At 35.1% G+C, this 22,743-nt stretch overlaps 4 protein-coding genes across 5 annotated transcripts; 3 read left to right on the top strand and 1 right to left on the bottom strand.

The window, feature by feature from the left end:
• Window positions 1-607: 607 nt before the first annotated feature.
• On the top strand, window positions 608-3,772 carry LOC112092187 (probable beta-1,4-xylosyltransferase IRX10L). The gene is made up of 4 exons (XM_024167627.1): window positions 608-999; window positions 1,691-2,079; window positions 2,304-2,545; window positions 2,907-3,772. The coding sequence occupies exons 1-4, from the start codon at window positions 894-896 to the stop codon at window positions 3,418-3,420; spliced, it is 1,251 nt and encodes a 416-aa protein (XP_024023395.1). The 5' UTR covers window positions 608-893; the 3' UTR covers window positions 3,421-3,772.
• A 1,691-nt stretch (window positions 3,773-5,463) lies between these two features.
• LOC21394874 lies at window positions 5,464-7,717 on the top strand. Its single transcript, XM_024167642.1, has 4 exons — window positions 5,464-5,871; window positions 6,171-6,229; window positions 7,358-7,475; window positions 7,568-7,717. Exons 1-4 carry the CDS (start codon window positions 5,474-5,476, stop codon window positions 7,644-7,646), a joined length of 654 nt encoding a protein of 217 aa, XP_024023410.1. The 5' UTR covers window positions 5,464-5,473; the 3' UTR covers window positions 7,647-7,717.
• Window positions 7,718-9,911: 2,194 nt separating this feature from the next.
• LOC21394873 (chromophore lyase CRL, chloroplastic) lies at window positions 9,912-12,950 on the bottom strand. Of its 2 annotated transcripts, none has more exons than XM_024167639.1 (8): window positions 12,464-12,950; window positions 12,001-12,061; window positions 11,862-11,897; window positions 11,650-11,700; window positions 11,286-11,378; window positions 10,663-10,770; window positions 10,409-10,501; window positions 9,912-10,314 (listed from the first exon to the last, which is right to left on the bottom strand). In XM_024167639.1, exons 1-8 carry the CDS (start codon window positions 12,739-12,741, stop codon window positions 10,174-10,176), a joined length of 861 nt encoding a protein of 286 aa, XP_024023407.1. In that variant the 5' UTR covers window positions 12,742-12,950; the 3' UTR covers window positions 9,912-10,173. The 2 variants fall into 2 exon arrangements, with proteins under 2 accessions (XP_024023407.1, XP_010099552.1); XM_010101250.2 differs by having other exon boundaries at window positions 10,663-10,764.
• A 654-nt stretch (window positions 12,951-13,604) lies between these two features.
• Window positions 13,605-22,499, top strand: LOC21394872 (serine/threonine-protein kinase TIO). Its single transcript, XM_024167630.1, has 23 exons — window positions 13,605-13,767; window positions 14,175-14,307; window positions 14,406-14,480; window positions 14,590-14,682; window positions 14,820-14,894; window positions 15,035-15,127; window positions 15,332-15,395; window positions 15,522-15,606; window positions 16,338-16,410; window positions 16,492-16,560; window positions 16,661-16,741; window positions 16,948-17,008; window positions 17,093-17,242; window positions 17,414-17,552; window positions 17,652-17,823; window positions 18,222-18,320; window positions 18,406-18,945; window positions 19,144-20,265; window positions 20,614-20,847; window positions 20,996-21,139; window positions 21,357-21,437; window positions 21,610-21,798; window positions 22,104-22,499. Exons 2-23 carry the CDS (start codon window positions 14,218-14,220, stop codon window positions 22,347-22,349), a joined length of 3,975 nt encoding a protein of 1,324 aa, XP_024023398.1. The 5' UTR covers window positions 13,605-13,767; window positions 14,175-14,217; the 3' UTR covers window positions 22,350-22,499.
• The last annotated feature ends 244 nt before the right edge of the window (window positions 22,500-22,743 follow it).

Here is a 22,743-nt window from a genome sequence, read left to right as displayed (position 1 = left end):
GTTTGTTAAACCTAGCAGAAAAACGAAAACATTTTTAATTTAGTTAAGACTTAGAGAGCATTTGGGTATTTTGATAAAACTAAGGGATATTTTTTGAATTCTATCAAAATTTAATTCGGAGAGACTTCTACTTAAAAAAAAAAATTAAATGATATTTTGGTTCAATTGTCCCCTAACTTTGAAAGGGCTATAGACATAAAAATTGTTCAAAACCCTCTTTTTATTGAGATAGGTCTAGAATAATAATTAAATGATAACATGACATGATCAGTAAAAATAATGGCGTGACATTATTTATAATTTTATAAATGTAATTTGAACTTTAAGTTATTGTAATTTTATGTCAATTGGCTCTATATAATTTTTTTTTGAGATGAATAAGCATAAAATTATAATTATGTTTATTTTATCGATTTAAATTTTAAATTTTTATAATTAAAAATTTTAAAAATTTTTTTAAAAAATGTCACGTATATTTTTTTTATTAATTAAAATTTTTTAAAAAATATTATATTTAAATTTTTTGATTATAATTAAAAACTCTAATAAAATAATACATATCAACTAAAATAAAAAATTCAAATCTCCAAAACAAACTAGGCTCAAAACAAAAGTGGTTTGACCAGGTGGGTTTGTTGCCTTGAAGCTTCTTCCTCAACGCAACCAACTCAGACTACACAAGAAGAAGAAGAAGAAGAAGCTCTTTTTCAATACCCACCAAAACCAACTTCACCCACCCATCTCTCTCTCTCCTCGATCTGCTCAATAATATGATCCACGAGCAGAATCCTGAAAAACCCATTTGCCCATTTCCACTCTTGATTTGAAAAAACCCGCTGTTTGTTTTTTTGTTTTTTGTTTTTTTTTCCTTTGTGGATTTACAGTTAAAGAAAATGGGTGTTCTCAAGTTGGTTCTTTTGGGGCTTCTTTGTTCTTCCTTGGTCTCGGAGATTGCCGCTTGGGGCCGCCGAAGAACACAACCCACGGAGAGAATTTCAGGTGCGATTTTGGATTTCCTTCTTTTGGCTTCTTTTTGGGTTTCTCAGTTTTCGTGTTCATTTTTATTTTCATTTTTTTCTGGTCATTGTCTTAATTAATGTGGATTTTTTGGGATTTGATTAGTTGAGGGCTTAATCGTTTCCATTGTCGCTGGATCGGCTAATCAAGATCGAAACTTTAATTGCATAAATGATCTGCTTTGCTAAAATTTGCTGTCGTGTACCATGGCTTATGTAATATTTTGAGCAAATTATGGCTCTTATATATTTGTTCATGATTTACTTGAAAGTTAAAGTAGCTATCCTATCAGATGAAGTTGTTATAGTTATCAAATATTTTGCAACAATAAAAAGAAATTGAACTAACCATTTTTGTAGTTTTATAAATTAAGTCATTTTCCATCTGATATTGTTGCTGTAACTGAATTCTAACTTTCTGTACTTGGAAGCTATTGAAACTTATGATCTGTGGTGAAGTTGAATATAGGACTTTAAGGCTCAGCTTTGAAACCACTAATTTGGCTTAGAAAAAGTAGAAGTTGAAGAAAATTCCAAGTAAAAGAATTTAATTAGTGCGTTCATGACTATGCAAAGTGCTTTTGTGCACTTTTACAAAACACGTTACTTGTATCGTTTAAGGATTGTAAAGCAATACCAAACTGGCTCTAAGTATGCAATTTCAATGAATTTAGGTAGTGCTGGTGATGTCTTGGAGGATGATCCAGTTGGAAGATTGAAAGTTTTCGTGTATGAACTTCCGAGCAAATACAACAAGAAGATTTTGCAGAAGGACCCCAGATGCCTCACCCACATGTTTGCGGCCGAAATTTTCATGCATCGGTTTCTCTTATCCAGTCCTGTTCGAACCCTTAATCCGGAAGAAGCTGATTGGTTTTACACCCCGGTATACACCACTTGTGACCTCACACCAAATGGTCTCCCATTGCCATTCAAGTCGCCGCGAATGATGAGAAGTGCAATTCAACTTATTTCATCAAACTGGCCTTATTGGAATCGGACTGAAGGGGCTGATCACTTTTTTGTGGTTCCTCATGACTTTGGAGCATGCTTCCATTATCAAGTGAGAAGCTGTGTTTCTATCCTTCTTTTACGTTTTCTTTTATCCTTATTTAATGGCCAATGTGTATTTCAACTAGTTGGCTTTGATCCTTAGGGTTTAGACATTTAATCTTTGTTGATGTATCTAATATGTTGAATGTAATAATAAGGTGTTGTTTGTTTTTTGTTGTTATAGTTATGTGGTTGAGTGATATTAATGTTGCTTATTCACGGATATTGTTGCAGGAGGAGAAGGCAATCGAAAGAGGAATTCTTTCCTTACTTCAACGTGCTACCTTGGTTCAAACTTTTGGGCAACGGAATCATGTTTGCTTGAAAGAGGGCTCGATTACTATTCCCCCTTATGCACCTCCGCAGAAAATGCAAACGCATTTGATTCCTGAGAAAACTCCTAGGTCCATTTTTGTCTACTTCCGGGGCTTGTTTTATGATGTTGGAAATGACCCAGAAGGTGGTTACTATGCCAGGTAATTCTTATTACCAAACCTAAAACCAGAACTTAGGTTACAGCAGGATCAGAGATAGTTTATTACAAGCTTTTTAATTGTTTGTACTAGGGTGAAACGATCAAATTACAAAAATGAGTTAAACTAAATCAAACTGATTGGTTTTCAAGAATTGGTTTAATTTGGTCGGCTGGGAAGTCTTTTTCTTAATTGGGTTAGATGGCAGTTATTGAAGTTTCAAACCACCAAACTAACCCAACTGACCAAAAGTTAGGAGAAAAAAGTAAATGGTTTCTGCCTGCCATACTTTGTTAGATGTTCTTAAACTTGAAATATATTTGTCAAAGAGATCCTAAGTCTAACTTTGTTTACAATTTCCTAGAGGTGCACGGGCAGCAGTATGGGAGAACTTCAAGGATAATCCTTTATTCGACATTTCCACAGAGCACCCAACCACTTACTATGAGGACATGCAACGGGCAGTCTTTTGTTTGTGCCCGCTTGGCTGGGCTCCGTGGAGCCCGAGATTAGTCGAAGCTGTGATTTTCGGTTGCATTCCCGTTATCATAGCAGATGACATTGTTCTACCCTTTGCCGATGCAATTCCCTGGGAGGAAATTGGGGTGTTTGTGGATGAAAAGGATGTGCCCAACTTGGATACCATACTCACTTCAATCCCACTGGATCTTATATTAAGGAAACAGAGATTGCTCGCTAACCCTTCAATGAAGCAAGCAATGTTATTCCCTTACCCTGCTCAGCCACGCGACGCGTTCCATCAAGTTCTGAATGGACTTGCGAGAAAGTTGCCACATGACTCGAGCGTTTTCTTGAAGCCGGGGGAGAAAATCCTGAACTGGACTGCAGGGCCTGTGGGTGACTTGAAACCTTGGTAGAAGCCATTGCCTTTTATGTTCTTGGGATTGTAGGAACTCCCACATTCTTTGCCTTAGTTCCAGGATTGCAAAGCTTAGAAGAGTTTGTTGTAATATAATTTCTATTAGTCATTGAAGTGTAAATTTTGATCCTTCCAAAATCAACAGATTTGATATGTACTCCCTTTTGCAGCCTCATGTGTCTCCTTTATTCATGTATTTTTATTGTAGTTTTGCCTGTGTCGGTTGATAGTTTTATCTGAAGGGTCGGTGTAAAATCTCTTGGTGGAAGCATTTCTTGTTTCCTATTTCCAGAGATTAATGTGATTATGTAATCCGACGCTAAGTTTAGAATCGATCTATTTTTTTTTTCCCTCCTATTTCACATCTTCTTGGCGGGTCTTTATTGTCCTATGCTTAATCCTGATGCGTTGAGCTATCGTTGATGCATGACTACACACATTGTGTTAAAAATAATTTTTACGTATTTTGAAAAGAAAAAATAAAAATGAAAAGGAAACGACGTTTGTTTAGTAAATTATTTTAAAAATGAAAACAGTAAAAATGATTTTTGTGAAGGAATTAGAAAAAAATTAAAAATTATTTTCGTTTTTCTATTTTCATTTACTTATCAATAATATTATAATATATTAATTAATAAATACGATTTTACTTTTTTATTATACTCAAATAATTTCTTAAAAAATCAACCAAACGCAATTTTAGAATCGGTCTCATAATGATTCTCAAGACAATCTCATTTTTACTTTTTATTGAAAATAAAATCATTTTGAAACCAATTCCAAACGCACTCATTGTTTACTTGATCCTTACAATAGAAACATAAAAGCAAGCAAAGTGATTTATAAGAGAAAGCTTGACGGTAGTAGAAGAGCCACGCGATGCTAGAGTGGAGTCACATATTAATTTTTGAAGTTTTACATTTTGCTCGTTCAAATTACAACTCAAGTTTTGTTACAATATTTTTTATTACAAAAACTCAAATTTAGTTTTTTCTGTTCTGGTGTTTTATCTCACATGAATTCACTTTTAACTCAAATTCTCAATTTGAACGAATGGAAAGAACGAGACTTTAATTTATTCATTCAAAAATTTTAATAGTGGTCATTTTTATAAGAACATTTTAATTGTGCCCCATTTTGACCTTTACTTTAGTTTTTCATAGCACCTCAATAAAAAAAAAAAAAAGAATTTATGTCATAGGGTCTTGTTTTTGTCTAAATCGACGAATCATCAATCACACAAGCAAACAACAAATAAGACTCCATGCCACAGCACAGAGTGTGTATGCTAGTTTTTTTTTTTGTTTTTTGTTTTTTGTTTTTTTTCTTGTTTTGGTGAGTTTCCTTCCCTAGCGGGAAAGAGGAACCCTAATTCAATATACTTTAGTGTTTAAAAGGATTTGACAATTTTGCTCTCATTGTGTGCATATATATTATCACATACTCTTCCGTAAAAAAAAAAAGGATGGATTTTAATAGAATGGTGAAACTAAAGACGTTTCATAAATTAGGAGGCACAATATATACATTTTAAAGTTTAAGGAGCATGTTAACATAAGTGACATAGTTTATGGTTATTTATGAAATTTATCCTCTGTTTTTTTGTTTCAAATTCTTTTCACACAATTATTCTCTCTTTGCATAATATGTTCATTATGGGAAAAAAATCGTCATTTTGACAAATGATCATGTGCATATCACATACTCTTCCATTAAAAAAATAGATGGATTTTAATAGAAGAGTGAAAGTGAAACTAAAAATGTTTTATAAATCAGAGAGCACAACATATACATTTTAAAATTTAAAAGACGTGTTAACACAAACAACATAGTTTAGAGTTATTTATAAAATTTATCCTCATTTTTGTTTCAAATTCTTTTCACACAATTATTCTCTCTTTGCATAATATGTTCATTATGGGAACAAAATCGTCATTTTGACAAATGAGTAATTTCTTTAAAAAAAAAAAAGAGTAAAAAAAAAAAAAAGTAAATAAAGGAACGGAGGAGCTTTCAGCTTCATTATGTGGGGAGTGTGCAAGCCACGTTCGATGTATGTCCACCCACTCTATCTAAACTCTTTCTACAGTCTACACTCTTCTTCTTCTTCTTCTTCTTCTTACAAACACTTTCTTTCTCTTATCTTCTTCTTGTTTTCATTCCAAAGGAAATTAGGACTCATCATCATCATCATCATCATCATGATGGCGTTGCAAATACAGACACCCATTACAGCAAAAGCCTCAGTTTTGGCCCCACCTCCCAATTCTAATGCCGGCCTGAGACGACCCTCCAACCGCTTTGCTCTCAAGTCCTCCTCCTCCTCCTTCTTCTCTTCATCACTTAATCTGCTCTTGAATGCTTCTTCTCTTCGGCCTCTCGTTTCCGCCTCTCCCAGGTTCTCCATGCGCGTCGCCTCCAAACAGGCCTACATTTGCCGCGACTGCGGGTATTTCTTTTCGACGTTTGAATAGAAAGTTTCAACAGAAATTTATTTATTTATTAATTTTTGAATAAAATAGTAGGTTCTGTTAATTGCGGATCAAATTGTGAATTAAATAGTAGGTTTTGTTAATTTTACTGATTTAAATTTTAAATTTAAATTTTATAAAAATAAAAAATTTTAAAAAATAATTATAAAATTATGTCTTAATTTAAATTAGCAAATTAAAGGATGATAATTTTCTTTCTTTGAAAGAATAGAAAGTGGTGATGGTTTTTTAATTTTTGAAATTTTTTTTTTGGCAGGTATATATACAATGAAAGAACTCCTTTTGAGAAGCTGCCTGACAAATACTTCTGTCCTGGTATATTATTCTTATCTTTTTTGGTTGGTTACTACGGTCTCATTTTTATTTTCTTTAAATGTTCTTGACATATATGACATTTACCACCTCCACTTAAGCTAATTTGTTAAAAAAGACATAATTTCTTATTAAATGATGACATATTTATACATTTCAATAAATGAGCAGGGACAAATAGGATTAAAAAAATAAATAATTAGCAGGGACAAATAGAATTTTCTCATAATATAGAGACAACTAAAATTTGTTCAAAAAATTGGGTAAAAATTGAAAATTTTAAAATTTAAATGGGGCGCATGCTCCTCCAACTCAACTATGAGTGGAATCGTTGTTATTATTATTATTATTATTATTATTTTTAAAGTCGGGCATTGTATGTAAAATAATTGGGTTTTTTTCAAGGATGCAATTAAAAATTAGACAGAACGGGGGGAGTTTGAAAATAACACTAGTGGCACTAATTTTTCGATAACCAACTAATATAATATGTTTGATACTAGTGTTTCAATCGTGTGGTCAAGAAAATAGAATTCTCTGTTGTGGTGATTGTCTTGATCATATTCTCGATACCTGTGACATTACCACCTGCAGTTGCAGTAGTTGACCATTCATCTTCTTGAAATATGACTGTTGTTAAGCTAATGTATTTACTGAAAATAAGGTTCATATAATATAATCTCAGTTTGGTGTTATTGTGATTTTGAAAGAAGTTCTACTCGTACCAAATGTAGAAAGAAAAACAGAAATCAAAAGCTAAAAAATCATCAATTCAAATATAAAGTATTGACACGTGATACGTTGTTAATTTTGAATCACAGGTCTTGCTTTCTGAAGTATGGAATTTTAAGACCTGTTTAGTTTACTAATTCAAGTTGATATGTGACTTTATGTGAGTTTTTTTACTGTAGCAAAAAAGTTAAATGTGACTGTTTATGAGAGTTTTTTACTGTAACAAAACTCGAATTTTAAACTCGAATCGGTGAAATATACGGGACCTTAGTATTACTAATCAAATACACTTGAAAGCTAAAACAATGCAACACACACGGGCCTACCTTGATTGATATATCTCATCATGTATGTGCCTGCAATTGCTAAGACTGATTGTTGGTTTCCTGTGGTCTGCAGTTTGTGGTGCTCCCAAACGGAGGTTTAGATCATACCAGCCTTCCGTGGCCAAAAATGACAATGACAAGGATGTTCGAAAAGCTCGGAAAGCACAGATACAGAGAGACGAAGCAATCGGGTAAAGCATTTACTCAATTCTTTATTTTTGGTGAACACGGTTCCATATCCAAAACACTTAACATGATCATGTCTGAACTCTGAATGACACAGGAAGGCACTTCCTATCGCGATTGTTGTTGGTGCTGCTGCGCTCGGTGGATTATACTTTTACCTTAACAACATCTTTTAAGTTTTGGAATAGTTTTGTAGCATCTTTTTATTAGCGTTTATGCCCTTAGAAATAAATGTAACGATGTTCTTTGAGACATTTTGACTATTAATAAAGATTTATTTATTTCATATATCTATGCATTGTCATTGTTTTGTTCATATTAGTTGAATGTATGATAAATAAACTGAAAGTCTGAGACTATCATTTTAAATCTTTAAGTTATGTATATAATGTGAAGAACATGCGGAAGACATGAATCTAAAGATGATAGTCTAAAACATAAGATCCACAATCGAGGGAATAAAGTTGAGCGCTTTATTCATGTTAAGATTGTTATGTTGTTTACTTTTTAACGAAGACGACTTGTCTTGGTCGTCAGAGGTGGGACTCTATGGCTAGAGACATTGATATAGTTTCTAGTAGTGAAATCTATATTGGGTCGGACCAAAGTTGAATTGTTTTAATTAATAATTCTGTTTGAATAAAACAATTCACTTTTGACGAATTATATGTTGTCATCTTAATCCTGAGATGGATAATGAATCCGTATGCTTGACTTGTATCTTTTAATGTATCAAAGGGAGACATCTTGATATTATGTAAAAGTACGCTTACCGGTACATTGGGGGTATGACTCGTATATGCGTAGATTAGTTATTCATAGATAGTGGAATCCATAGCTCCTACAAAGAGTCAATGATATCATCTTATGCATTATCAGTGGATTACAAAATACGAGCGCTCGGCCATTAGACTACTCTATGCTATCTAATGGTTTACTATTTGTAATGGTATGAATAGTAGTTTTTTGATGGTGTAGTAGTGGAACATAAGATAAATGCAATCAGGAAGGTAAAACGGAACTTGACTTCAAGTCAATTATGGATATCCTATGGGGATGATACATTAATATATTAAGTCATGAACGAGAACTAATCAAAATTTTGTAAATGTACTATATAAATCGAGAGTGCAGCTCTAGACTTTTAGTGGAGTAGCGCTAGAGTTTTATAATCATGAGATAGACTTGTTGGTTTACAAGTAGAGTTGTGATTATAAGAGCCTGATTTATATATGTCCAAGGGGTCCCTTTGCTAGCTCACATAATTTCCTATTACGATACGGTGTATTTCTTATATATTGGTAACTTGTGTTATTTCCGTAAATGATGTTCAAAGTTAATATGAGACTAGTTAATTAATTCATGAGTGATTTATCAGGTGAATTAATTGATAAATTAATTCTAGATAAATTGGTTGAATTATTGTTTCAAAAGTTATTTAATATGGGAAGACTATTATGACTGTTTTGATCTGACAACTTCTCTATTGGATTGCTTAAATCAAAATTGAGGCTTTGTGCAAGTTTCTTGCATTGGAAAACTAGGAAAACAAATTTTGCTAGTTCAGACATGTCGACCGGTTCATGAAGGACAGATCGACCAGTGAGTTATAACACGTCTCTGTCACCGGTCAACCGGTTGTAACGTGTAGCACATGCGGACGTGACGAAACTGACTCTGTAAGTGAGACAAACTGTGAAAAACCTAATTGTTACAAAAATATGACTTCATAAACACTACAAATAGCCCAATAAGTCACATTATTCATTAAATCACTTGAGAGACTTTTTGGAGACTATTTAGCAAAAGATTCCTGAGAGAAAAAATTGTTTTAATTCTCAAGAACGATTTTTCCTTTAGCTCTCTTGTGGTTGGAAAGAGTTCAAGAATACCAAGAGGAGATTGAACAACGTGTGTCCATCCGCACTCCGATCGTGGAAACAAGAATAACAAAGAAGACCAGTTGGTTAAGGCTCTTCCGGTTGCTGTTTGGAACGCTTTGATATGTCAGACGTGCTATTTCCTAAATCTCCAAAGGTATGATTTAGATCTTTAGTATTTATGTTATATAACATCATGAACATGTTCTTGATTAACTTTGGCATTGATTTAAATTTTAAAATTTCCCTGCACACTCGTTCCAACAATTGATATCAGAGACTTAAGTTCTAAACTACAAGCCCATGTCAATGATTCTATTTCATTTATTGTAGACCAAAGCTCCAAGTGCATTTGCCAACATATGCAACTCATCTCTTGAAATTTACTAAAGGGCATCAATATTTATCTCAACATAACTGATTTATGAATTTTGTAGATAATAAATGTAACAATCTAGTTGTAAATTCTTCACCTACTATCAGTTTTAAGGTCTAGCATTTGGATCTCCTTCTCCCCAGTTCAACCAAAAAAAAAAAAAAAAAAAGCCGAAATAACCTCAATTCTTTCCATCTTTGTGCAGAAAGATGTAGCAATAATTACACAGTCGAGCTTTCATTCGAAAACCAACTTCATTATATCTCACCATGAACAAATCCCTATGATAGAGATGTTTTCTTTAACATGTAACAATTCTGATAGACTTTCTAGAACACCAGCAACTATGAAATCTTGCTAACTATTTAACACCGAGGACTATATCAACAAAACAAAATTGACAAGATTGCAGTAAACAATTTACATATCATGATTATAAACTAATGATCATTCTCGCAACACAAATGAGCCCTCGATTCTCTTCTCCGTGGACTGTTGAATAGGGAAACTGAAAGGGGAAAACATATCATTGTTACTAGAGGCAGGTGCGGGCTTGTATTCATAAGGGCCATCCTTTGGTCCCCAAACCTGCCACGGAAGACAAAAGCAAAAGGAAATTTTCTTCACTACTGTGACAAATTACAATTGCCAATTTCAATGGACCTAAAGCAGATAAACTTACTTGGTTCCCGTCATCGTCATAGCCCCGATCCCAAACATGAATTTCATTGTTTCTCAAAATTGAAAGTTCTGATGTGCAGTAGCTTGCTCCATTCTGTCATAAACACAAAACATAACTGTAACACCAAAACTTGACTTGCCACTATTTCAGATAAAATAAGTTAATTTCCTATCCTTATTAAATGCATCGCCACGCATTTGGAGGGAAGGAAAAAAATCAGGAACTTATCAGAGTTGGGGTTTAGAAGCAATTACCCATGAATTAGGAAACCCCACAGGTGGAGTTGACCCTTCATATAAGCGTTTCCCGCGATCACAACGCTTGAGGTGTATTGTTGTTAAGTGTTCTGCAATATCCTGCGCCCGCATAACAAATACAGTTTTTTAACTTTTTATCCCACCTTTCTTTTTTCAGTTACCTTCTTGCTTTGTAAGTAAAACTAAGAAGAATCAATGAAGGATAATAATGTGAATCAAATCACAAGTTAACGAGGAATGAGAATAGCTTATGAGGAAGATCAACACAATAAATATAGAAAGTACATTAGTTTTATCTTCATATAACTTTAATTAGCATTTGAGTTAGTTTCGCTACTCCCATTTTAAAAGTGTGCCAACTCCCAGTGCAAGCAAAGCTCCAGTATATCTTGTATTTGTGAACCCATAGCGCGCTTAGCCTGAACGTGCTTCTTTTAAAAAAATCATGCTAAATTGCGGTAATCATTTTCTTTTGTGCTTTAGCTTAAGTTAGCAAGTAAAACAAACCAGAGAACGATGCGTCCTTTACAATACTTGTACAAAACAGAACCTAGTTAATCCAACACATCCATTTCATAAGCAAAGATCATTACTTTTAATACGAATGAATAAATCCTTACCCCAATAACTTCTTCAGGCAATGGGCGCTGGTCTTTCGGGCGATCACAGAAGTTCTTGTACTCCTCTGCATCTCTAATGGCGTACGTGCTTAGCTGCCCAGGGAGGACAAATTAAATTACCAAGTGCTTATCTACCATCAACAACATTCATGGCCAGTGAACACCAGTGACCGAAAATTTGTCTTATTTGGTGACAATTAACTTATAACCATCAAAGTGGTTACACCCTACATTCATCAAAAACATGACTTCTAGGGAGAACGTCTTACTATTTAATAAAAGAGATGACTTCTCTTAGAAATGAAATGCACAGACGCGGTTTGTTCTTTAAAATTAATAATAGCAAAAAAGAGTAAATGGTCACCTCAACATCACATTTCAACTCTTTAGGGCAAGGCTTCACCATGTAGAATCTCTGCAACCAGAAACAGCTAGAATTCAATTAAGAAAACAAGTCCCCATTATTGAACAATGCAGTTCACTTCTAAAGAGAAAATCCGCATGAAACTAGACTGAAGACTGCGTTACGATCCTTTGACACAGCCATGAAAGAGGAATCATGAGCGATTAGCATACCTGCCGAAAGGGCTTCTGAGGAGTCCTCCAGAATGCCTACAAACAGAAAAGAAAAACCCTTCACCAAGTCAACTTTTGCCTGACATGATCATTCAAAACCGAACAATTTTATTCAGAAAAAACAGCCAATTTTCCCCACCTGTTCAAAATACAAAACCTTGGAGCCATCCACCATTTCGGCTGCAGGACATGTTAGCATTCTGCAAAACACATATAATGAAATTTTTACACTATTAAAGCTTTGGGTTTCTATAAAAAAAGCTTTGGGTTTTCAAAAAAAAAAAAAAAAAAAAAAAAAAAAGCTTTGGTTTTTCTTCCCTATTGTATTTTAAGGATTTCTTATTCCCCTTCTTTTCACCCAAAACTAACAATGTTTTTCAAAGAAAGGGAAAAGAAAAATGGGTTTCTGATTATCACAAAGAACTAAACAATATTTCAACTCTGGATTTCTTGTTTTCCTCTTTTTCTTCCAATAAAAGTACTCTCTTTCTAATAATTGAAAAAAAAGTTTTCGATTTTCACATAAAACTAACAGAATCCTCTTGAAAGATAAAACAATTAAATACCAAAACAAAATAGATAAAATTAAAAAAAAAGAGGACCTGAAATTGAAGTAATGATCGGGATCTCTAGAAGCCTGGTCCTTGGAGAACTTCTCGCCAGAGAGGGAGCGTGAGACGAGACGCGCGTGGTCCCAGCGCGTGGTGGACTTGGTGAGGCGTTTAAGCAAGAGAGCTCCTCCAATAAGCACCAGCGTTTTCACCACCATTCCTCTCGCCTTATTCCACCCTCCCTCCCCCGCCGCCGCTGCCGCCGCCGCCGCAGCATCATACGACGCCGTTGCTGACTTCGAGTTGCTCGCCTCCGACTCAATACCCATCTTCTGTTTTCTTCCTTTTCTTTTTCCGATTATATCGAATTTAGGACTTTTTTCTTCACTTCATCGGTATGACGGGCGCAGTGAAAATGAAAGCCACTAATTATAATCGGAAAATGAAAATTACTTCCCGTTTCTGGATTGTTTTCTTGGAAGCCAAACAGAAAATGGTAGGAAATTTTTTGGTAAGCAGCAGCGAGTGGAGTGGGAAAGAGAAGAGAGCCAAAGAATTGCAAAGCAAGAGTTTTTTTTGGGAAATTTCTTTTGTTTGCTCAAATGTTTAGGATTTTGTCGTTTTATTGTGCATAATGTCGTATTTATTATCGTGTCTGTTTATCTAACGTTGTCCTTTTTGTTAGTTTTGGATTATAAAGAGTAAGGGTTCGTTTGGATGAATTTTTTTTATTCAAATTCCTTGAGAAAAACACTATAGTTTCTAATACATGTACCAAACCACCAATAAATGTTTGGGATCTGGTCGTTACAGTGAATATGGTATCGTTTTTATGTGTTGTCGTTTGGTTGGTTTTGCTGTCGTTCTGTGAAGATTGTATTTCAGTCGTACCAATGCATCGGCCTCAGGTGGGACCAACAAAAACAGTATAACTGTTCCTAATTTTCATACCAAAATAAAACTATTTCAAAATATCCAATACGTTGAAAATCAAATAATAGCTTGAAAATTTATTCAAAAAATAATAGCTTGAAAATAACACGGGCGGGAAAAAAAGAACTCTCTCTCTCTCTTTTTCTTTCTCTCTCTCTCTCTCTCTCTCTCTCTCTTCAAAAATCTCTTTCTCTCTCTACTTTCGGATTTCCTCTGCTCAAATTAGAAGCATTGTTCCTCTTATTGGTTTCTTTCAGATTCCGCTCAATTCTTCTTTGCGTTTTCTGTTTGGAGAAATATCATTCAAATGATATAATATTTTTTTCTTTCATTTTCTCAGTCGCCAAACGCATCTGTTAGCGATAAGTTTCAGGTTGTTTGAAAGCCAAAACGATTGGGACGGAGGTCGAACCTCTTTTTAGGTATCCAGGTTTTTCTGTTTCAATGCTTGAATTAGATTTGCATCTCTCTCATTTCTATTTCTCACATCGGTTATTTTGCAATTCACTGTGCATTTGAGGGTTCATATAAGATTTTTCTTGGTGTTGTTTCAAAATTCAGACTGCAATTTTTATTTTTTTATCCTTAAAATATTCGGACTTCAATTGCAAAATTGGATTTAATTAGGTAAAACATTTAATGCTTTGAACAAATTAGGCATGCCTTTTCAGTTTCAGTTAATTAAGCTAAATTTTTGCATTAACCCTTTTAAATGGAGTTTGAAGTTCTTATATTAAATGGAAAACTATTTTTTATTTAAAGTCTACTTCAAACTTGATATTTAGGGGTCAAGTGCAATTGTATCTATCTGAACTGTTTAAACAAACAGGGTTAAACTTGGTAGATAAATATAGCTGTAATCAAAGCAAAAGATGGGGGTTGAGAATTACCATGTAATTGAACTGGTGGGTGAAGGATCATTTGGGAAAGTATACAAGGGAAGGAGAAAGTACACAGGCCAGGTACCCCATTTCTTCCTTTTCGAATTGTTTTTTACTTAGCCATTCTCTGTTGACTTTCCTTTTGTGTTGACGAGATTTATTTGTTTTTATTTTTTCAGACTGTTGCAATGAAATTTATTATGAAGCATGGGAAGAGTGACAAGGATATCCAAAATTTAAGACAAGAAATTGAGGTGTCGGTCCCGTCCCATTTTCGTTTTACTCGAGTTTTTAGCTTGTAGTTCCTTGATGTTGTTACTGGTTTTATGAGAGTTTAGTAATGGCAGTCTCTTTGTTTCACAGATTCTTAGAAAGCTGAAGCATGAAAACATCATTGAGATGCTTGATTCATTTGAAAGCCCACAAGAATTTTGTGTTGTGACTGAATTTGCACAGGTAATGACGCCATAATTCTGTTATGACCCCCCACAGGACTGTTAATGGAAACTATGGCAGACAAAATGAAGATTTGTTGAGCTTATTCTGGAATGTAGTTTGATGCATCCTTTATCATGGCCTTTCTTAATGTACAGGGTGAGCTATTTGAGATTCTTGAGGATGACACGTGCCTTCCTGAAGAACAAGTTCAAGCAATTGCAAAGCAGTTGGTACACTCTTCTCTAGGAGTATCTCAATATCAGTCGCATCTCAATATTAGTTTAATTGACTTAATTGGTCCATCAGGAATTGGCTGTACATTTTTTTGTTTTGTTTTCTGTTACGTTTTCAAACCTGTTGAGTGTTACAGGTGCGAGCATTGTATTACTTGCATTCCAACCGCATTATCCATCGTGACATGAAACCTCAGAACATCCTCATTGGTGCTGGGTCCGTTATTAAGGTTGATGGCTAAGCTATGAAGTCTTTTACTATTAAACATGTACTTCTAGTTAATTATTCCTTTATTTCTGCTATATTACTCATTCCATCACTTTTTGATTGTGACCAGGATGACAACTGCTTAGATATAAATAGTTTTTTGGGTAGCATTTCTGTAATCATGTGGTTTTACCAGATAGCTTAACATTTTCCTTATTGGTTACAGCTTTGTGATTTTGGGTTTGCACGAGCAATGTCCACAAATACTGTTGTTTTGAGATCCATAAAAGGTTGTTTTATCTGGATTTGAATTATATACTTGCTTTCCCTGTTAACTATTACTGTCAAGTCTTAGTGAACTGCCTTAGAAAGCCCAAATAATATTGAATTCACGTTTTCATCATTTTGTTTTTCAGGCACTCCTCTGTATATGGCCCCGGAACTTGTACGGGAACAGCCATACAACCATACTGCAGATTTATGGTCTCTTGGAGTTATATTGTATGCAAAACTCCTTTTTTCTTCTTTATTTTGGTTTTAAAATAATTCCTTCATATTTTAGTGGACTATTTCGATTTTAATAGCTATATTTTTTCTTGTTTTGACTTGAAAAGTAGTTTGGTAAGTTTTCTAATTCTATCTAGCTCTTCACTTCAGTTGACTTTGCTGTTTGTTGTAATTTATTCCATCTATAGTTCTTTATGTGCAAGGGATGATCAGCCTTATATTACTATTTCTTCTTCTTCAAAGAATCATAAGCCGGATTTTGAATGTCAATTTAAACATTGCTTTGCACCAACAATATTTGAAGAAAACTATGGGATACAGGTCCTCATAATCTCAAGCCATGGGGTTTTAAGAGACTTTTTTTTTTTTTTTTTTTTTACTTTTTATTTTAGTGAAAATCGTCTTGTTCTAAACTTCGTGACTTTGTACTTGTAGCAGTTGATAACGCCCCCTCCCTCCTTTTCCAATTGAAACACGTGTGAATCAATTTGCACCTCCTGTAACAAGCACCAACCTAATCTGTTTGGAAAATCGGCATCATGCTTTTTTTTTTTTTGGAAATTGAAAAAGGAGAACTATCAATTTATGCTCTCTTTTTTTTTTTTTTTTTTTTTTTTTTTTTAATCTTTTGTATTCCACTGGCTTATCATCATTTGCTTCTTGTCCACCGTTTCTTCACTTTTTATCTCCACTGAAACTAGTTACAACTTACATGGACAAAACAGGTATGAATTATTTGTTGGCCAGCCTCCATTTTATACCAATTCTGTATATGCACTTATACGTCACATTGTTAAGGTAAATTCTGTCAAATAGAATATGAGTTTTGGCAGTTTAAGTTTCAGAAGTGTAAGCTAACTTTACTTGAGAATATGCCAGGATCCAGTCAAATATCCCGATAATATGAGTCTGAGTTTTAGAAGTTTCCTGAAGGGATTACTCAATAAGGTTGTCATATGATTAGTAGCTTTTCTTCTTCCAACCAATGGTCTTAATTTTACTTTTTTAGTGACTTCCAATTCTCTATTTTTCTACACATTGGTAACAGGTACCGCAAAACCGTTTGACTTGGCCTGCTCTTCTTGAACACCCTTTTGTTAAGGAAACGTCTGATGAACTGGAGGCCAGGGTGAGTCTGTACATTTCTTCATGTCTACATATTATCTAGAAGCTAGAATATAGTATCAAACCCTTGTTGCTCAACCTATCTACCATCATAGCTACTATCTAGAGAACATCTAGTTAAGACAACTATGATTCTTAGTTTGCAACATGAGTATAAATGGAAACATAAATGTTAATACCAAGTATTTTTCCAAACTTTTTTAATTCCAGAATATGCTTTCTTCAACTGTCCGAGAGCACAATGCAACCTGGAGGGATCAAGGAAGCTCTGGTTTGCTTCTTTCAATCCTGTTTCATAGTCCTTTATAGTTAGGCTTTTAGTTATTTTCTTTATAGTTATTGACTACCCTATCAGGTAAAATCAAGTCTTCCACTCCTTTAGAGAATGGAAATGGGTTGACCCATCAGAATGATACTCAGTTACAGGCTCCTAATCCCACCATGGGAAATTCCTCACCACAAGATTTTCCTGGATTTGCAGGACCAAATGATGTTAAAGAGCCAGGTAGATAATTTCTAATTCTTTGAAAAAGGTGTTATGGCCTCCTTGCTCTTTCGTGCTTCTGATTTTCTTCACTTCTTATGTACTAAATATATGCATAAGTTAAAGGTTCACTATCTTAATTTTCATAACTGTAATAGAATGAAGTAAACTTAAAGATTAACGTTCTTTCAGGTAGCCAAATATTGGATAGACTGGAAAATACTTCACGTACAATCCAAGGGGCACAAATAATTGGCGAAGATAATGAAGCATTAGCACATGTTTTACTGCCACTGAAAAGATGGTCTAGAGGATCACCAAGTCCTAGCAGGTATTCAGTTGCATGCCTCAATATCATTAGTTATTTTACTTCCTCATGCACCTATAAAGAAATATCCTTAACACATGATTCTTTGCCGAATGTTCACAGGGATCAAGACATTCATGGTTCGATCCAGTCGTTAAGAATTCTTTCAAACTTAGTTGCAGCTGGCGCTATCCATTCCGGTGGACTGCTCGATGAAATAATACATGCACTTCTTGTTTTTACTGCAACTGTTGTTGGCTTGAAATCATCTGAAGTTAATAACTTAAAAGCAAAGGTTCGTTGCTTCATTTAGGAAATTGTAGATTTTGAAACCATAATTTCCTATTTTGCACCTTTCCTATTCCTGGTTTGAGGATGATTGGTAGCAGTTAAGATTATTCCAATTTTCTGTGTTTTGTTTACCTTTAGCTTTCAAACTTATTGTTATTTATAATCTTTCCTTTAGTTCATAAACTTAGCTGTCGTTATTTTCCACTCAAATACAAATATTTGCTCCCCCCCCTCCCCCCCCTTAGAGTTTTAAACTCTCTTCTGAGAGGTTTTTCCATATCTATTGTGAATTTTAACCAGAAGCTCAACAAGTTTCAGAATTAAAAGAGCTGAATCATTTTTTTTTCATTCTTGTATGATCATCATTTGCCTGACTCTGATGCAAATCCAATTTCTTTGTAGAGTTTCTCTATCATCAAAATTTTGGTAGACAACAAAGGAAGGGGCATTACTGGTTCATACTTCAGGCACTGGGTTGCTTTTGCCGAAATTTTTTCACAGGTTATAATCTTTTTGTGACATCTACTGAATGGTGACAGCTGAAATCAATTTGAGTTCTAGATTTCTCATATTCTTGAGAATGTAGGTTGTTGATTGCAGTGAAGATGTATGTGGAAGAGTTTTGTATGAGTCCACTGCTTGCATTACTGTTATGTTATCTACAGTTGCCCAAGGTCTAAAAGCAGTTTCTTCGAGTTCAGATCGCGAGGTCATTTCTGTTCCTTATGAGACATTCAAAAAGATATTGGATCATGCTAAAACATCCAGTTTAGTGGACTGTTTGTGTCTCTGTTTAGCTACTACGGGCTCCAGTCTCATCTCAGGTTCTTCAGAGATGCTGCGTGCTTCTTGTGAAGCCTGTCGAGCTATTTGGTCATTGATTGATGCATCAGAAATTATACACATGATAGAAAACGGCAAACAATTTCCCCTAAGTGCTATGCAAAATCATTCCTTTGTCAGACATGACATTAGTGATCAGGAGAAAGGTTCATTGCACGGCTCAGAATCAGCAAATTTTGCTGATGCAGTGACAAAAGCATTTCTTGGATCAAAGTCAATACAGGTTTCTATATATTATTGCCTTCATCAACGTCTCGAGACTTCTTTATGTGCAGGGATTCAGGTATTTACTCACGTTTTTATTATCTAAAATTTGGGAACGCATTTTCATATGTAAAAAGCAACTAAATCTTTCCATTTTTTATACTTTTGACATCAGAAAGCTGTTAAAGAGTCTTATTCAACATTTTCTTATAATTATTACGCCATTGCATTTGAGTATTTAGCAGGAAGGTAATACAATTATTATTTCATGTTTCAGCTCTTGTTGAGGTGCTGTCTACATAGTGCAATTGTCCCGGGCGTTTTATGTGGCCTGCCAAATTCCCTACCGGTAACTACTGTTGTCAGTGGTGGAGGGGATGGCACTATTATTTCTGAGATTTTCTCTGTATTATCTTTTTCTACATCATCTTTCAGTAAAGATACACAAACGGGCCAAACAAATAATTTGAAGTGCAAATTAACCAATCCTGCTCTCGTGGTTCTGCATTCTTGCCTTGTCATTGCAACAGTTGCACAATGTTTAAAGGCAACGGGAAGAAACTCCGCTTTATTTATGCTTACAACTTCACCAAAGAATCAGATTTCTCGACTTATGGTCCTTGCCCACTATTTCACTTCTGATGACAGAACGAAAACTTCATTCCAACCTCATAGTGCCTCCGCCATGTTGGCTCTTGCTTCCATTCTATCACTTGAAACCGGATCTTCTGTGGAATCCTCTGTCTCCGAAATAGCAGTTCCTTTGATTCCTCGAACCACCACACTTTGCGAGTGCCTCAAAATTTCATTAGGCAATGAAAATGAACTGGGTACTGTGACTACGAATGGTTCCCTCTCACATTGGCACGGCCTTAAGGATGGATGTGTTGGTTTGTTAGAATCCAGGCTGAGGTGGGGTGGACCACTAGCCGTGCAACAGATGTGCGAAAGTGGCGTCCCTATACTTCTAATTGATTTGTTAGCTAGAAAAGATCAAGTTGGGCTATCCCCTGTAGGAGTAGTGTGGGCGGTTTCATCAATATGTCCCTGTCTTTCCGGGGGAATAACTACTTTTAGACAGGTTATGGTGAAGTGTGAAAATATTAAGCTCATTTCTGACTTGATAGGTGATGTACATCTCAAGCTAGTAAAATGCTGGGCGGGGCCTGGTGGAGGCAGGGAAGGAGTCAGAGATATAATAAATGCTGTAATTGATCTGTTAGCATTTCCTTTTGTTGCTATACAGAATGCTCAAGGCTTGCCATCAGCTACTACTTCTGTAAATAGTGGTTTCCTTCTCAATATGGGTTCACCAGGTGGGAGGGTGTGCATCGACGACAAGGACATGGTGAAAGTAATCGAGGAAGAGTTGGGAAAGTATATTAAAATCCTTTTAGAGGTTAGACCTTGAATCCTCTCTCTTTCAAGGTTTTCTTGTAAATATTCCTCTTTTTTTTTCCCCTCAGCAACGGATTTGATTGGAAGGGTGTTTCATTCTCATGTGTAGAGCACTAAGAAACTGGATGATTTTAAAACCCATGTTCATAACAACCTTATCAACTATTCAATAGTTGTACCTTCCTTCCAGTTGGGTTTCTTAATTTGTGTCTTCTTTTTAATTCTATTGAGGAAAACTAGAAATATCTAAATCTTTATGTTCAGATTTAGCTTTAAGTGCTGAAGCATGACACATAATAGTAGCAAGAGACCTATACGTTTCTCATTTCATTTCTTTTGAAGTTTCCAGGTGGGAGTGCCTGTAGTTATTCTTCGATGTTTGGAGCATATGGAGTCAAAAGATTTGGGCAGGCCTGTTGCCTTCCTTGCTAAAATGATAAACTATCGCCCTCTTGCAGTTCAACTTGTGAGTAAAGGCCTGTTGGATCCTAATCGGTGGAGAAGGTTGCTTGATTATTCAAGCCCGAAAGAAGTCACACTAGATGCTCTTATGATTATTTCAGATTTAGCTCGAATGGACAAGGTTAGCCTTTTATTTTTATCATTATTATTTTTTGGTTGAAGAACTGTTCTTGTATAAAGGGTCCGTACTCTATTTTCTTTCAACTTCTGGAGTCTTGGAAAATGCAAAAAACTACCAAAATCTTAAATTTGGCTTTTTTGGTGTTCAGGGATTCTATGAATTCATCAACAGGGCTTCTATTTTGGAGCATTTGAAGGAATTTCTTGTCCATGAAGATCCCAACATACGTGCAAAAGCCTGTAATGCTCTAGGCAACATGTGTCGATATAGCTCCTACTTTTATAGTACACTGGTAAGGAATGAAAAGTTGATTATTTTTATTGGACTAAACCATTTAAACGCTTCAAAGATTTGTAAAGATACAAAGACTAGTCCTTATGTGGTGGATATTGGAGATAAAACTCATTCTGTTACAAGCATGCGTAGATTGGTTTTACGCATTTTTCATGTTCTTTACAAGGGTTCTAGATTAATTCCGACCATGAACTCTATTGAATTTCATGCTTCAGGCAAGATGTCAAATCATTGGCCTTCTAATCGACCGATGTTCTGATCCAGATAAACGCACACGAAAATTTGCATGCTTCGCTGTAAGTTCAGTTGCTATGCAAGATCAAAACATTTTGATTTGAATCTCTTAAATTACATTTATATTACATGTTGCTATAAGGATCTGTCTTAATGAATTAACAACATTTTTCTTACAAAGGAAAACAAGGCAAACCAAAGACGAGCCTTCTAATACATGGCTTCTTTTGGCAGATTGGAAATGCTGCTTACCATAATGACACATTGTACGGAGAGCTCAGAAGATCTATACCTCAGCTTGGGAATTTATTGCTTTCAGCGGAAGAAGACAAGACCAAATCAAATGCTGCTGGTGCATTAAGCAATCTTATTCGCAACTCCAACGAGCTTTGTGAAGACATTGTATCCAAAGGAGCCATGCAGGTTTGTGTACATGTTGCCTTGCCTTTTCACATATTATATCAAGCAATGCCCAATTACACTCTTATGGGACGTTTGGTTCATGGATTCAAAATCATGATTCATGATTCTGATTTTTAAAATTCAATTTTTTTGTGAGAGAAGAACTAAGAACCATGATTTATAACCAGGGACGAACCTTTGAAACAAACATCCCATTAGAGGTTGTTAATTTCTCTAGCCGCTTTAATACTTTGTTGCCTACTACATACGTAAGTTATAAATAATCTACAATTCGCTTTTTACTTGGATACTTTTGTAATTTACAGGCTTTACTGAAGTTGGTGGCTGACTGTTCAGCAGTAGCTCTGAATCCAAGTAAGAAAGATGCCTTAAACGAGTCACCTCTTAAGATAGCTCTGTTTTCATTGGCGAAGATGTGTTCGCACACACCATGTAGACAGTTCCTTCGTTCGTCAGAGTTGTTCCCGGTCATTGGCCGGCTTCAGCAATCCCCAGAAAAAGAAATTGCCAAATATGCCTCCATCATTGCCACCAAAGTCGCTGATGCTTAAAGCATCAAGAATTGGTTTTGTCAGTTGTGTCAATTAACGTTTTGGGAGAATGCCGTCAATAGAATTTCACCAAAATTAAGAGTCACAATAGACTCTCTTCTATGTTTGCTTGAATATTGTTTCTTTTAACAGTTCAATATGTAAATTCCATCTCAAAATATCTAAGCAGAGTCAATAGAAGTTGTTGCTGTGTTGCAATGTAAAAGATATAAATTATGATTGTGTTAATAGTGTTGCCCATATCAGAAGAAGTACAAGATTAGAAAGAGAAATGCGGCCAAATGACCATTCGACATAATCAAAGAGAGATTAATGGCTTGCTCCTCTAGTTTAGCATCAGTCCATATCAACAGCAATGCCTGGATTTTGTTCAAAAACAATATTCGCGCATAAC

Source organism: Morus notabilis, unplaced genomic scaffold, assembly GCF_000414095.1.
Source record: "Morus notabilis unplaced genomic scaffold, ASM41409v2 Scaffold1564, whole genome shotgun sequence".
Lineage (NCBI taxonomy): Eukaryota > Viridiplantae > Streptophyta > Magnoliopsida > Rosales > Moraceae > Morus > Morus notabilis.
This window is presented reverse-complemented; position numbering and strand designations above follow the sequence as displayed.